This window comes from Zonotrichia albicollis, chromosome 10 (assembly GCF_047830755.1).
Source record: "Zonotrichia albicollis isolate bZonAlb1 chromosome 10, bZonAlb1.hap1, whole genome shotgun sequence".
In the NCBI taxonomy this organism is placed as follows: Eukaryota; Metazoa; Chordata; class Aves; order Passeriformes; family Passerellidae; genus Zonotrichia; species Zonotrichia albicollis.
In genome coordinates, this window is record NC_133828.1 from 35,384,273 (window position 1) to 35,400,498 (window position 16,226).

The window sequence follows — 16,226 nt, forward strand, 5'->3', positions numbered from 1 at the left end:
TAACCAATTTTTATGGTTTTTTAGCTTCCAAGTTTTCTGAATAGAGAAGTGTAAACTGACAAACTGCAGGTGGTGTCTGAGTTGTAACAACCTGTACAGGCCACAACTGTACCTGTATCCTGGGATTAAAAACACAAAAAACACCACAAAACTATAGTTTGTGTAATAAAATGTTTGTATCTTCAGAAATGAGGAGGTTACTGCTTTCAGGTAAGTATGTAAGATGTTTGCAAACACCAACAGCCTCTTTCATGTGTGTAAATGGACAGACTCATGCCTCCCCATGTGTTTGTTCTCTTGTCTTAAATGACTTTGAGTTTTGCCATTCTCCTACTTCTGGTGGTGCAGGAGGGTTAAGGAGAGCAGCTGACTTAGGAGGAGGAATACTTCAGAGGATGAATGGGAACGGTCAAGTTTATGCAGAGTTTGTTTGCGTTTCGGTTTCTTAGTGAAGATTTACCACTGAGTTGGGTTTTGTTTTTTGGAAGAAAATGGTTTCTTGGTTATTTTGGCCAATAAAAGCTGTTCTTTGGTTATGGCCACTTGGTACCTCTGCCTGTTGTCTGATCATCTGCTGTTATTTGCTGCCCTTGCTGGGAACCTGTTCTGGAATACCAGCATTTCAGTTCATCCTTCAGCTGTCCTTGGACAATAATGGAGTTCCTTCCCTTAGCTGTAGTTGTTCAATGGTACACTTCTAAACGCTGCCAAGTGCAAAGTCAAGCTGCAAACAGATTTCATAGCTTTTTTTAAATTTATTTCTTTTTTTAACTTCGGGCAATTTCACCAAGTAAAACAGGAGAGCTATGCAGCTTATCCTTACTGACCCAAGAAGTGGCAAGACTATTTTAAGTGCATCTCATAATCTTTCATATTTGTCCTCATCCTTTGTATCTTATGTCACTTTAACACGGGGAGATGGCACTATTCCCCTTTCACAGCTGAAGAAAATGAGGGTGTAACTTCCTGAGCCCTGTGGCAATGTAACAGCTTTCACAGTATTTGTTCTTGCCCTGTGCCAGTGTTTGCTCATTTCCTGACTTAATGCTGTGGCAGTGAGAGGAAGGAAGGAGCTTAAGCCAGTTTTACTGCCCAAACCAGAGATGGGGGGTGAGCCAACACCCTCAGGCTGTGCAGACACAGCTGTGCACTTCAAGGTCACACAGGAAATTTGTGGGAGCAGGAGGCTAGAGAAGGGTTACCTGAGCATCAGTTTGGTGTGCCTTAGCTTAGAGGACTCCTGGCACGTGGGACTGGAATGTGAGGCCATGTGGCAGGGCAGCTGCTGGTTAAGGCTTTGCACTGACTTGCATCCCAGGTGCTCCAGTTGCCTCTGGTCGTGCAGCAGGTCTGCTTCCTGACAGGGGATGCTGTGTGCCTAACAGAGCTGTTCACTAGATCCCACATCTGCCAGCTCTTGCTGCTGGAGATGGAGCAGTGCTGTGCCACACATACAGGTGCCGTGGGAGGGACAACTGGAAGAGCAAGGTAATTACTTGGGGCTTACCGAGGTGCAAGGTGTGGGATCCTTCTGTCTAAGGCTCTGTGAAGAGCAAGTGCCCAAGAAAGAAACACTCAGTGGTGTCTTCTTGGAGGGTGTTTAGCAAACATCTCCTTTTTTCCCGTTTTTAATTCTTGGGGAGAGCCTGGCATCATCCTCTGGAAAAGCACTGTTTGCAAGAGCCAGGCTGCACAGCTCATTCCCAGCATGGGTCTGAAGAAGGGAGAAGGAAACGACTCACTTTCCCTAGGCAGCAGCAGGGGAAGATGGGGATACTTTTGTAGCTTCCTCTGCACCGCAGTAGCCTGTAGGACCTTGTGACCTTAACAAGGAATCTGCACATTTCTCTGATCCTAAATGGCAAGTTGTGTTCCTGTCCCAGAGCTGGGAGTAGAGCAAAGAAGGGAAAACCCAGAAGGACTTGAGTAGGGAAGGGGGAGCAGGGAATGGCCATGGACTGCAGAAGCTTGATGGCTCACGGTGAATCAGATGCACTTGAACACTGAACCAGTGACTCCTGTTGGTGCTGAATGGACTGTGCAGCGTGTGCTGGCAGCTGGGAGGGGAGTGAGTCAGCGCAGGAGCACTGGAGAGGCTGACTCAACACCCAGCACGGCTGTTCCCCGAGCCACTTCAGCCTCGAGTGTGTCCCTGGGAGTGCTCTCTTGGATCGTCTTTGTATTCGCTAACTTGTTTGTTTGGATTTTTCACATCTTGATGTCATTTCTGTGGGCTTGCTTTATTTCAGTAAAAAGGGTACTTAAATAGTTGATTAATGGCTCTTTATTTATAGCCCTGCCTGTTGAAGCCCAGCAGATCAATGAAAGTGCTGACCTGAAACAGTTTGGGAAGCAGGGGTGAGCAGGATGCACAATAGACCTTGGGGCTGGCTCTTGAACTGGGCTCTGCCTGCTGGAATTGATTAACTGCAGCCAGCCCAGCACCACTTTAAACTGGCACTTGTCAGAGGTCACCTTATCACCTCCAGGCTGCCCCTTCCTGGTGCCAGCAAACCAGGTGTCTGTGCAGTGAGCTGGATCGAGGAACTGATTTAGCTGAAACAATCTTTATTTTTCAGCAGTGTTTGCTCCTGACCTGGTGCATCACACAGTTCCCTCCATGCTGTGCCAGTGTGCTGGAAGGAGGTTTCTTTATCTCCCTGCAGTGCCAGCTTTCAGTATTCTCTGAGCTGTGTGGTAAATTGTTAGATTTTTCTTAACTGCTTCTCGTTTTGAGAGGATTGCTAAGGATTTTCTCTCTGAACAAATAATTTGCCTTCATTTCACTGCAAAGTGAGTGAGCTACAGAGCTTCACCCACGTTTTTCAGCCAGCAAGCTCATTACACACCAAGGCAATTAAGGGGAGCAGAAAGTGAATGTGGACGATGCTGGGGGTTTGTGTGTGGGTCCTGACCTGTCATCTGCAGTCCATCTTCTCTTGTTCAAGTACTGTCACAGGATGCAGCTCTACTAAGGAGATCTGCACTGGATGCAGGGTACAGCTCTACTAAAGAGTGTAGGGGTTGTTCAGAGTCTCCTCTCTGCTGAATTCATGGAGTGCTGTGAATTGAGTGTTTGGATTTCAAAAGGAAGACTCCTATCTGTTTTGTATCTCCTGTCTGTGTGTTGTGGGTCAGGCATGAATTAGGTAAGATGGATATGTCCTTGCAGGTTTCACTGCCTGTTTATTGTCACTTCAAACTGGCACTTCTGGTTTGCATTGGTTGGTCAGCACTGGAGGTTTGTCCTGCCCAAGGAGAACAGGGCTGTTTGAAAACCAGCCCTTTCTTGAAAGGAGGAACACACTCCTTGTCTGAGTGCTTGTTCACCTGCACATTCACACTCTGGGTGTACAAACATCTAACCTGGGGAAAATGTAGGAGCCCGAGCTCTGCAAGGTGCTCTGCTCCCCTGGAAGTCCTCCCAGGGATGTGGCTCTGGCACTGCAAGGGAAGTTCCTGTCCTAGGAGGGAAGGGTTCAAGCCACCTGGGCCTCCACTGCAAACAAATCCTTTGCCTGATTCCATGCAGAGGACCTTCCCTGAGGCAGAGGACCTTCCCTGAGAGGGCTGTGCACAGAGCTGAGAAGATCTTAGGGATGCAAAGGCTGCCCTAGTGGAGATCATACTGGGGCAGGATTTGAGCTGGAAATTATTATTATGTTAATCCTTGATAATGGATCTAGAGCCTAATGCCATCTTCTCTTCTAATCATCTTCTAATGCCATCAACTCTATCCAGCTGTGTAACTGCTCCCAGTCAACCTGGGCAGAGACCAGTGCTGGAGGATGCTCTGCCTGTGTTCTGATTGCCCCAAAGTGTTCTACGTCTGCTGAAGAACAGGAACTCTGTTCCTATCACTCAACCTTTCCATCATGTTGTAGAAAGGTTTCTCTCAGGGGATCACCTTCACCTTCCCAGAGGAGGTGTATTCTTTTCTAATGACTGCCCTTAGGGCTTGCCTGGAGTATTTAGACTGAACAGTGTTACTGTCAAAACTTCCTTTTTTCTTCTTTGCTTGTACCTGTGTCTGGTCAGATTACTCCTCTGCAGCAGCATGTGAGAAATAAGGCAGTTCCTTCATCTGCCTGATCAGTAAGACATCGTGCTTCTTCATACTCCACTGTAGTGACAGCTCACTTGATGACAGAGAGACCTTTGGATATTTATCTGATCTCTGGGAGGACAGTTTCCTCTGTTACTTTCAGTTCCAGGTTTTTCCAGTTTCAAGTCAGAGAATGTCAGCCTAGTTCCAGCTAAATCTTACCCAATTCCCCAGCACACACATAAGAGGAGACATCACAGAATGAGAGTTACTACAGCTGCTTCATCCATGAGCCCTGAAGGGATCTTTGGCATGGTGCTAGAAGATTTAAACTTTTATCCCTTTGAACATGTCAGGGACAAGCAAAACAGTGCAAGATTCACCAGAATCTCCCGCTTGGGGGAAAAAAAATCTGGGACTTCTGTTGCATTATAAATTCACATGCAGCAAGTCAGGAGATCTGAGATGATCTCAGAGCTTTTTTCAGGATGTGGTGTATGCTGAGGTCGATCTCAGTATCCAATGACAACTGCTTGCTGCCAAACCAAAGCTGGTCTCAGATGTCTCTCAGATGTGTTCTTGATCAAACAGTGAGACCCACACTGAGCACCCCTTCCCCCTCTGCACTTCCTTTAATGACAACCAGGGAAGTATGAGGACACCTGAAGGAGAGGATCTCTATTCACTAAAGCAGAGGTGTCTGCTCTCTGAAATATTTGCTCTTCATCTCCACATGTCTTCTTCAGGCTTTCCCACCCAGCCTCGTGACTCATAAAGGAGCTTTTCTTTCTTTCCTTGGGACCTGAGCTCATAGAGGGCTCTCAGTCCAGTGTTTTGTCATCTTCTGTGTCTGCCTTCAGAACTCAAAACTGTGCAGACTCTAAAAATAAAGACTGGCTTTTGTTGTTTTCCTGGTAAATGACCAGTAAGGCTTATACAAAATTATTTCTAAAGGTCATGTATGAGTTCTGGTAAATCAAGAGAGTAACCAACTTTTTCTTTTTCCCCCTGACAAGGGGTACTTCCAGAAAGGTCTGCTTGTACTTCTTGTGTAAGTTTGGTGGGCAGGAGTCTTGAAAAGTAATCTTAGTATTGTCAGTCATGACAATGAAAGGCATAAAAATATTACAGAGACCTAGGAGCACGGCCAGCTTGGAACAAATAATTGCTTTCTTGGCTTGCAGACAACCCTGTTCCAAGTACCCAGGGTTATAATTGCATTTTGTCAGTTTGATAATCAGAAATGGAAAAATACAGCACGACTAATCTCCATGGCTGCCAAGTAAGATGTGTACATGTGATACTGAAAGACCTGGAACTTCCCAGGAGAGGGATCATCTAGTTCAGAAGGGTGCCTGAGGAGTATGGAAATCTACTGCCTTGTCAGTGTACTGGCACTCCTGCCCTTCCTGCGCTGCCTCACCCCACACCCCAGGCACTCACAGGGCCACAGGGATTGTTCCCTGCTCATGTCCCCTTTCAACACCTGTAATTTACAGGCAGATCAGCAGCTGCACACACCAGGTACATAAAAGTAGCCTGTGTTGGAAGCACAACCTCTGTCCAGTCTGACAGGTTCAGCAATCCCATTGCTGCTTCCCAAAGCTGTCCCAGATCAAAGGGCTTGTGCTCACTGTTCCTTGGCCACAGCTCTTTAGAACAGGGCTCCAGCACCACATACACGTCCTGCTCATAACTCAATACCCGGTGATTATTCATGGACCTTCTTCTGGGGAGAGTTTGGTTCAGAGGAAATAGGCCATGATTACAGGAGCCTGGCAGGCAGGTGCTTCCTGTGGATACCTAGAAAAACCCTGAATCTGACAAATTGAACAATCAGCCAAACATAAGATTGATGCTAAATATCAGACCCTTTATGTACTTATTGTTCTCTAACCTTTTTGAACAGCCAGGCTGGCTGAAGGTATCTTGATTTAAAGATATGACTGTACAAACAGTCCACTAGTGGTTTTGAGCATGAATTGAGGTGGAGAAAATCACTGTGCTGGAAAGTAATTGAAAACTTTCCAGCAAGCAAAGCTTTGTGGCTGTGAAAGCCACTCACTGTTTGGATAAATTGGGTTGTTACTGTACTTATGCCTTCTCTATGTCAGAGGTGCCCCAGAGAAATGAAGAGAAAGTGGCTGTGCCATTGTGGTCTTGGGAGAGAAGACAAAGGTGCTACAAGCTGTTGCTTTTTGCATGTGAGGTGAATGGGGCTTGAAGGCTCATAAATGAGATCTGTCACAACAGCATAAGAGAAATCTTCCTCCAGCAGCTGCTCTGCTCAGGCATCTGTCTCTGTGAAAAACAAATGGCAAACTAAAAGCAATGCCTCGTGCTCTTCACTCACTGCTCAGTGCATATTTTGGGGGAACAGTTTATTGTCTAGTGATTAGAAAGAGCTGCAGGGAATTCCAGCTCACTGAGGGAGCCAGGCTGCTGCCCTGACAATCACTTTGACAGCTATTGCTTGCTACAGAGCTTGGCTGTGTGCAGCCATGCTCATGTCTTGGGTACCCTCCAGATGATGCAAATCTTCCCATTTCCTCAAGGACAAGATGAAGCACTAAAGTACTGGATGGTGCAGAATGCGAGAAAATACAGCCAGCAGGCACACACCAGTGGTGTCTGCTGCAGTGCCCAGAGCAGTGCAACAAGCCCTGGCACCTGTGGTCAGAGACAAAGCACTGGGCAGTCTGAGGCTTGCTGAGATGCTGGGTACCAGTGGTGACTTTACAAGACTAGGGATACCTTTGTGAAGATGTCTTCTGTCTGCCTTCAGTGGTGACCTTTGATACTGGTTGATGTCTGGAGAAATACATAAATGTGCTTGTGTGAATCCTCCTGTGAAATAAATGCCTGTAACAAAAATATTTTGTTGATAGTGAATAATACTGATTGGCTTTGTCTTTACCCTGTGGGCCTAAAAGAACATTTATAGGCTGTCCTCCCAGATCCATGGACCAAAATCTGGGCTCCTTTAGTTCAGCCTCCAGGCTGAAATCTGGCCTTTGCTGTGTAAGTCACAGCATGACATTTTGCAAAGCAGCGGTCAGTGTTAATGTCAGGCTGAAAAGGTTAAACCCTGTTTGCTTTTTTACCATTGCTCAGCTTTGAGCCATTTCCTCGCTGAGCAACTGAGAGAGGCTGGACCTTATGGGGCAGTTATTTGTGGCCTCAGTTTTGGCTCCAGAGCAAAAGGGTTTGTACCAATCTGTTGTTGTCTAGTGAGAATTTGAGTAGCAGGTTTGTACCATTCACCCAGTCTCATTTGGAGTAGCCCTGAGTTCTGTTCAGGGAATCCACAGAGCAGATGTAGGCACATTGCTCACCTGAATGCCACCCATATGAAGTGAAGCACATACTCTGTAATAGAAATATTAAAAAATATCCACCTAAAGTAATTGAAACATAATTATTAAAACATTTTATGTTACTCTACAGTACAATGTAAATTGTTCCTTTCAATTAAATTTTGAAATACACTAGATTACATAATTTAAATAATTGCAAACTCTTAAATTCACTATCAGTAGTAGCAGAGCTGTATTTACATATACTTCTGAGATATTTCAGATGCAGCATTATGTTCCAGTCCCTAAGTCAGTTAAATAACAGACTCTCACTGGGAGTGTGCTGCTCTTCCACAGGTTCTACACATATGTGGGGTTTATGTGATTGCTCTTTTTTTTTCTTCTCTTTTTTTTTTTTGGCTGTGTGCATGCAGCTGAATCTGAACAAATTGATACCTACTTGATTTAGATTAAGATGAAAGGCCTTTCTTTTTAAACAAGTGTTTTGACTGAATATACAGAGGTGAATAATGAAACACAGTCCTTAGGAGTAGTGGTGGAAAACAATTTTTTCCAGCTTTCATCCTCTGTTGCATAATACTGCACCTAATTTTGCTGAATACCTGGACTTTACCTAATGCTGATGAAATAAAGTCAATAGTGGAAACCTCTCTCATTGTCAATACTGGCTTTCAACACGATCCATGCAATGGCAAGCATCATACATCATTCTCCTGCAGTGCAACATTAACAAGTTAAATTATTATCCTTCAGTGATATCCTCGAGTGGAGCCCATCTCTGTATGTACATGAGCCACAAACTATTGTGAGTCCAGAGGTTGGAGCTCAGCACCAGGCTGTGGCATTTGCTTCCAGCGCCAGTCATGAGTCTTTGGGGACCAGGCTCCTCCCAGTGTTGTCCATGGAGCACGTTCAGGCCACTGGGGCTCTCGATGGTCTCTGCATGCGGCACTGGCCAAGCCAAGCCTGCAGGACTCAGGGCCTGGTGTGAGGAGTGCTGATCATGATGTTGGGCAGCGCGTTCCGCCGCTTCTTCCAGGAGCCCAGCTCCCTGGAGTAGCGCCTGATCTGCCTGAACCAGTGGTGAGTCCGTGCCCGGTCGCTGTCCCGGAACACAAACGCCTCCCGCCTGATCTCAATGAGTTCGAAGGTGTCGTCGCAGTCGGGATCAGTGGAGACGATGCAATTACTCAGCCTCAAGGGCTCCCTGAGCAAATGGAACTTCCCGTTATTTTTGTCCCTGATGAGAACCAGCACTGCGTCCTTCACAGGCCCTGGCTCAGCCGATTCCAGGCTGGACTCGGACACACGCTTCATGTTCACCAGGAGGAGGACCTGCATGTTCTGGAACTTCAGGGTCTTGCTGCCTTTCTTCACCCACTGGCCGTCGGGGGGCTGGGCCAGCTGCAGAGACCCCTCCATCACAAACCGCGTTTCCTCCCGCAGCCACCCGACAGTTTTGAGGGCGGTTTCTCTCATCTCGATGTTGATGACTTCCCTCTTCTTCTTGCTGTCCTGGCGAAAGGATCGGAGCGTCCACGTGTTCCCCTCCTGCTTGGTTTTCATGTTGATGTGCTCCAGGTGGGACTCGATGCGGCTCTTGGCCTCCCGCAGGCTGCCGTGGTCCGGGTGGTACTCGGTGGTGGCCTTGATGATTCTGCTGAGCAGCAGGGGGTACTTGGTGACCCTTTGCAAAGGGGCCATCAGGAAGGACCTCAGGTTCATCCGCCGCAGCGCTGTGTTGTCATTCTGGGAGACGTTGAGGAATATTCTGCAGGGATTTAAGAAGACAGGATGAAATGGTGGTTGTTCTGCCAGCAGATGCTGCAATCCTAAATGCAAATGAACAGCATGGTGCTGACAGCTGCTGAGCACTGCAGCCCCCCCATTTTTAGCAACCTTGTGAATTCTGTCATATTAAAGACTAACAACCATTTCTGCAGCTGTACTCAGCTGCAGAATCCCGATGAGGTGCCTGGGACACTTTCACATAACATTCTAACAGTCTTCTATTAAATAATAAAATAGCAAGGGTGTGATCTTTCTCTGATACCTACTGACGTAAACATGAGGCAGATACATCAGTTTATATCAGATTGCATTAACTTGTAATGCCTTTCATCATTAGATTACAAAACATATTAAACAAGAATTTGGCTGAGCAGTGGAAAGAGAAATTACTTGCCTGACATTGCCCAATAGACCATAGGAATGGGAAGCAAATTCCAGTCATGTGTGCCACAAAGTGGCTTTCTGCAGTGGAAATCCAACCTGGGCTCCAGCACAGGGACTGAGAGCTGATCTCAGCTGAGTATTATTTGGTGACAGTTCAGTGCAGTGGTCACAGGGCAGATACTGCTAGCACAAAACACAGAGTACAGCTGGGGACCAACTGGTTGATATCAGTGGAGATACCCAGGATTGAATATTTTTTGAGAATAAATGACTGTCCTCACCCTAAGAGGGAGCAGTGATAACTGAAGAACACTAGCATCAAACTTTGATCTAGATGGGCTGGCAAAGGCTTCACCCTCAGCCTGCTGCCTTTCTGTCCCCAAAGCCTGCATGAATATGCTTATCCCCCTTCTCACCTGAGCAACTCCTTCTCCTTCTCCAGAGCATTGAGCATATTCACAGAGGAGGACTGCTGAAGACAGTACGTCTGAAAGGCTGGCAGCATGTTCACAAACTCCAGGAATATTTCTCCGATGCACACGGTCATCAGGTCATCGTCCCCCTGCAAGCATGCAACAGGGCCCTGCTCAGTTAGCTCAGGAGAGGCAGAGCCAAGGGCCTGCCTTCAGTCCTATCAGCATGAACTGCTGCAGGATCAGCTGAGTGCCAGACCAAAGTTGGCACTCCAAAGGTGGAGCCGGGCTCACCCTTCCCAGTGGAAAGGCAGTTCCTGCAGGTCTGGGGGGAGTCAGTGCCTGGGGAGGGGAAGGAAAGCTGGTCTGCTTGCTTTTCCACATGCAAAGAGCTGTCTGCTCTCCTCCTGTGGTCTCAGTCAGTTAATCAGAGCAAGGGCTTGAAGGCCAGAGTGAGCTTCTTAGTCAATAGGGTGTATTGTGCCCATGCTGGTGGGGCAGGGAAGCTCCTTGCGCAAGGCAGGGTGCATCACTAGAAGCGGCTGTACACAGCTGTAGAGCAGGGAGCAGCCTGCACAGCCTGGCCCCACAGACAGTCTAGAGCCAAGCTGCAGCAAACTGCAAGCCAAGGCAAACACAGCTAAGCCAGCATGAAGCCAGCCTGCTCAGGGCTGCAAGAGCACAGCCTGAGAGACAGAGCAAGCTGAGCTCTGCTAGCCCCCATTGTCACATTCTTACCAGCATCGAGCCCAACTGGCCTAAAACTAACTTTGATAATGGGACCATTAATACTTGTTAATGGGATAAATGAGCAAGACTGCTGATGTCAGTGGCATCACCACAGCACAGTGAGTCCAACACCTGCAACCTGGCACAGAGCTCCTGAAATCTGCAGGAATAGGTAAGAGTGTAAGGAACTAGATAGCTGACAGCTGACCATAACCCAGGAGTCCTACCTCCTGTTCCTCTGCTCCAACTACACTGCCCCCCTAATACAAAACCCATATACCAGTCTGCCCAGTCCAGCCCCTTTAGAGGGCAGAGGCAGCATCATACCTGATCAAAGGCCTGATCAATCTCCTCTTGAAGTATCTCCAGGAAGTTCTCATTGAGGTCAATGAGCTCCTGGATGTTGCTGAAGATGCCCTGGAGCTGCTCCTGGCTGAGCAGGCCAGCTGCCTGCATGGGGAGGTAGAACTCCTCTTTGATGATGCGCAGGTCCTCTCCGTAGCTGGCCTCCGTGTTGACAAACTCCAGCACAGACTCCTTGCGCTCTGTCCTGCGCTTGCGGCACTTCTCGCAGAGGTCAGCCCGCCTCTGGTTGCAGTTCTGGACATCTGTCTCCACCGGGAGGTCCCTTTCTCCACAGTCGGTGCAGGGACGGTGGGCTTCCCAGGCCTGCAGGGAGCTCAGTGTTTCAGAGGCCCTGTTCCTCCACTTCCTGGCTGGCATCTGGCCAATGCCACTATCTGCTCTCTCCACATCCGCTGACTTGGTCCGGGTGGCCGCAGTGGGATCCAGGTCATCCCGGGCATCGTTCACACCGACAATCCCGCTGTCCGTGCTCAGGCTGCTGACGTTGCTCCAGTGACGTCTGGAGCGGAGGGAGCCCCGTGGGGTGCGTCGGGTCTCATCAAAGCTGCCACCATGGCCAAGGTTGGCCTTTGCTACCACTGGACCTGAGAACAAACAAAAATCGTTACAGACCCTGCCAGCTGCACAGAGCTCACCCGAGGAACTCGTGCTGGCACAGCCATGAATGGCAGGAGCCCTGACGGAGGGCACAGGCTGGTTCTGGGGAAGCAGGACTGTGAGCTACCTCCCCTGTTTTGCTGCTGAGACTGGTGGGAGCCAGAAGTAAACAGCTCCCAGGTGAAGTCTGGGATCTGTAATCTCTGCACTGCCTGTAAATTCATTTGGACTGCCTCTTCCCCTGCCATCTACCAGCCAGGGACAGAGCAAAGCAGATCCTGATTTCCTGCACATCTGGGTACAACCAGGATGCTTCCCTCCCCTACTTTTATAGAGTTATTCCACATTTACAGCAGCACAGCAGAGCACAGCCTCTGGCCCCTAAGCCCCCAGTGCGCAGTGTGAGTACCACAGTCCCGCTCCTGCCGGCGCTTCTGCGCGTGCTGCCGCGCTGCAGCCGCGATCTTCAGCTCCAGCTGCTTCCTCTTCACTGAGTCTGTCGGCATCGGGTCACTGAAGTGCGGCCGCAGCCGGCACTCCCGCTGGGCCTTGGCACCATCCGTGCTCTCATGGACAATGTCAGAGCTGGATCGGCGACAGGCAGGGCTGGGGCTCTGCAAGAAAGGCAGGAAAGGCTTTGGAGCAAGGCTGAGCTCAAAGCAGCACCTGGTGTTGCAGACACTGGACTTCAGTTGCCAAAGGAGGGAAAAGGAAACTCATCACTAATGGGATGGTAAATATAGTTCTGCTACATGATGATTAAGAAATCTGTCCCCCTGAGTCCCTCTGTCTTGCTCAGTCCTAACAAGTAAGGACCCCTCTCCCTTTGCTGTTGTATAGCTCTGAGTACAGCAGCTCTGAGGTGGTTGGATCACGGCTATCAAATAACCATGGAAAAGTCAACAGCACAGCCCTGGCTATGGGTGTGTGCTCAGGGACCTGAGCTCGCTCGTAGCTGCTCTGTGAAGGTTTCAGCACTGCAGGATCAGGAAATTCAGCCTCTGTGCCCCATCTGCACCAGCAGCTTGCCCAAGGGGGCACTAGGAGGGAATCTGTCTGAACCCCCAGACACACAGGAAGCCATGAAAGGGTTATTGTGAACTCCCTGCATGAAATGCAGCAGCACAGGCAGAGGCAAAAAACTCACTCCTGTTTTACTGAGTGTAATAAAAAACCTTCTAATGCTTCTAACAGCATTTAATCACTCATGGGAGTCTTCCAGATTGCCATCTCCCAGCCTGCTCAGTTCCTACAATGAAGGGGTTCTTCAGAGCTTCTAACAAGGAAAAAATCCTGAACACATGCATGAGAGGGGAATTCCTCTCTCTTACATTCCCTGCAGGTGGAGTGTCACTGGATGTCTCATTGCTTGGCTTGTCCTCCCAGGTCTCTGTTGCCATGGACATCGCTGTGGGCTGCTGGCTGTCCTCCAGAGGTGGGAGATCAGCTTCTCTCAGATCACACTGCCCCTTGGAGGGGGATTTGGCAGCAGTCTCGGCATTGCAGCTGCAAGGGAAGAAGACTCCACTGAACATCACGGATACAGTTCTCCTGCTGTTTCTGACACAGATGAGACTGAGCAGAGAGCCCAGGTTCAAACAATGATCTGCAACAGTTCAGGAAAAGTGCAGGCAGGGTTCATGACTGGTCAGCACAGACGGCCGTGCTTGTGTTTCAGGGGCTCTAAGCACTGCTCAGTTAAGAACTGCAGACTGGGTAACTGCACTTATGCCAACATCAGTCTGGGTTATCAAGTCTCGGCTGTTCACAGGGCATTTTTGTGTCCATAAAACATGAGGTGCTCCACAGGGACCAGAAACACTTCTTTCTAAGTAGGCCACATCCATATTTGCTGCTATTTAAGGAGAGGCTGCCAACACAGAAACCATATTGCTCATCTGGAAGAAAATCACCTGCTATAAACCATAATACTTTGAAGGGATTAGAGGATTAAAAGAGTATTCCCTCTGTTTTTCATCTCACATGATCCTAAGCCCACTGAAGTCATTGGAAAGATACTATCTGTTTTCAATGAACTCATGATCAGGCCTTTTGGAGAGCTTGAGACCTCAAAAAGCCTGGCAGTGTCTGTGGCTCTCACTTGGCAGCTCTGGGATGCCCTCACTCACAGCTGTCCAGGGCTAACAAGGGCCTGGCCTGGCTGATACAGGCAGCCTGCCCAACCCCACGTCCCCCCTCTGTAGACAGCATCGCTCTCCAGACAGACTCAGTCTGGTGCAAAACCACTGACTTGACAGAGCAGTTGACAGGCTGTTGTTTGTGATACTATTTGTGATACATTTTTTTAACAGGTTTTCTAAGACAGCTTATTTCCATGCATAATGAAGCCTGTTGGGAAGAAATTTTTTTTTTTGGTTTACTTAATTTTTATGGACTTGGATTCCTTTAAAAAGGAAGGTTGTGAGGACTGAATATGGATGCTTGTATATACAGGAAGCCAGTGTCTGGAACATATTTCAGGTTCTGCATGTATTTTATGCTTAACAATAATCTCCTATGAGAAAAATCTACTTCTTCTTAAAGGCTTCACTTGTGAACTTATGCTGGTAGGTCACACTGCTAATGTGCAATTCCAACAGTGTCAACTATGAGCAAACACAGGAGACAGATGGGCATTCTCCTTGCAATGAATGACACTTGGCTCCAATAACAAACCATCAGCCAATACTAAAATGACTGAAGAGGGAACAAATCTCCCAAAACACAAACTGGCTCTGTTGCCAGGCCAGAAAAGTTGGTTTGCATCTCTTCAGCTGATGCTTTTTCATCTTTCTCCATTTATGTTTCCAGGTCCCTGCTGACACAACCAGTTAAAAAGAGTTTAGCTATGGCTACGTGACAATGGCAACAGTGCCAACAGCAGGCTCCTGGCATTTGCTTTTTTGCTGTCCCTCTCCAGGTCTCCACTCCCCAGCCTGCAGAAAGGGAATACCAACATCTCTGCTGGCACAGAGCAGTCTGTGGCACCTACAAGGCAGCAGTAAGAGCAGCACAGGCTCACAGCAAGGTTGCAGCCCCCCATGGTACTGGTCTGGCTTGAGAGGCTCCTGTCTCCTTCCTCCCTCCTGCCCCCAACCATGCTTGGGGTACCACTCCTTAAGTGAGTGTAACTGTGTGTGTGGCCATGATCTAAAATCAGTCTTGAAATTATATGGGTTTGAAACCTCTCCCTCAAGTATTCTCAGACAGATAATTTCATCTGTGTTTCACTGAGTTGTGTAAAGTATGAACAGGTCAGTTGGGCAAACCCATGGGAGGGAGGGCACAGGTTAAGAAGCAAAAAACTCTTGAAGAGGATGGGCCACTGCTGAAAGCCACCCTTTCCAAAAGCTGCTGGTGCTCAAACAGCTCCTGGTTAAATAACACAGAGAAGGGACCATACTGGGGCACAGAGAGGCAATGGGATGCACCCAAGGTTAGTAGCAGAGCTCATAATTGGAATATCATCTTCTTGATCACACCAGCTCCCACTGTACAGAATATACTCCCATGAGAGATGCTGAGCTTTCATTTGTCATTTTCACAGTGCTTCAAGATCATCCACTTAAATATGGGAAGCACTCCAGACTATTGCTGCTCCTCTAAGTGAAGCTGACAGCAGCTCTCTGCTGATAGGGTCTACAGACCAGATGCCACCACTTATTGCAGTTTCCATAGCCCAAAAGCGATATTTAAAAAAAATCTCCAGACATGATCTTCAGTGGGAATAAGAGCCAATATTACCCAGAGAGCTGAGCTAAGGAAACATGACTGAAGATTGAGAAATTCAACCCACCCATGGCTGATGATCAGCTGGAGGTAAGAAAGGCAGATATGCAGAGCCCACATTGTGTGAAAGGAGGTTTCTTCATCCCTGGTTTGACGGCCCTGCTACTTGTCATGATAAGATCCCTCCTGCTTGATGAACTGGCCATGTGGTCTTGGGGCAAGTGCTGCTTCACACACCACCAGATCAGGGTGTGATCAGAGGGATGTGGGCAAAACAGGGAGGATAGATAGAAGCAGTTTTGTGGAACAACATCCTAGGGCTGCTCCTTTAACATTTGCTTCTGGCTTAGGAGGAAGAGGGAACATTGCCAAGAACACAAGATATTGCCCTTTTCTCTAGTCCCCTCCTCCTGGCAGAGAGCTGTGCTGCCAACAGGTTCACACCATCACCTGCTCAAGCAAGTAAAGTCCCTCTGCCCTCACAGAGGGGTGTAGAAGGGGGGACTACAGCATTCCTTCTGTTGGACTAAATCACTTCTTGGGACAGGAGTTTGTGCCTGGGGTTGGTATCAGTTTTTCCAGTTCCCCCCAAGAGAGGTGATGCACTTGGGCCAACATAGGGAGGACCAGTTATTTCTGAATGAGTTTTTAAACCTCTGGCCATCAACTCTGAATTTCATGGAAGTGGAGGTACTGGGGATGGCATACGACTGGAAATGCACCTGCTTTCCTTCACTGTCTCTATGGGCCTCTTCATGTTTTTATCATTGTCCATGCCAGCAGTTCTCAGCCCTTTCCGAGCGTTCCTGACTCTTTCTGACTAATGGAAACATTTTTGTGCATGCCTTCCCCACT

At 48.2% G+C, this 16,226-nt stretch overlaps 1 protein-coding gene across 7 annotated transcripts in view; it reads right to left on the reverse strand.

Moving 5' to 3' along the window:
* Positions 1 to 46: 46 nt before the first annotated feature.
* LOC102073113 (uncharacterized) overlaps positions 47 to 16,226 on the reverse strand; it is a 52,630-nt gene continuing 36,450 nt past the window's right edge. For all 7 annotated transcript variants that reach the window (XM_074548787.1, XM_074548784.1, XM_026792310.2 and 4 more), the window contains 5 exons: positions 12,974 to 13,148; positions 12,052 to 12,256; positions 11,007 to 11,629; positions 9,954 to 10,099; positions 47 to 9,133 (listed from right to left, as the gene is read on the reverse strand). In XM_074548787.1, coding sequence (XP_074404888.1) covers positions 8,338 to 9,133; positions 9,954 to 10,099; positions 11,007 to 11,629; positions 12,052 to 12,256; positions 12,974 to 13,148 — 1,945 coding nt within the window. In that variant the 3' untranslated portion in view covers positions 47 to 8,337. The remainder of the gene's footprint in view (positions 9,134 to 9,953; positions 10,100 to 11,006; positions 11,630 to 12,051; positions 12,257 to 12,973; positions 13,149 to 16,226) is intronic.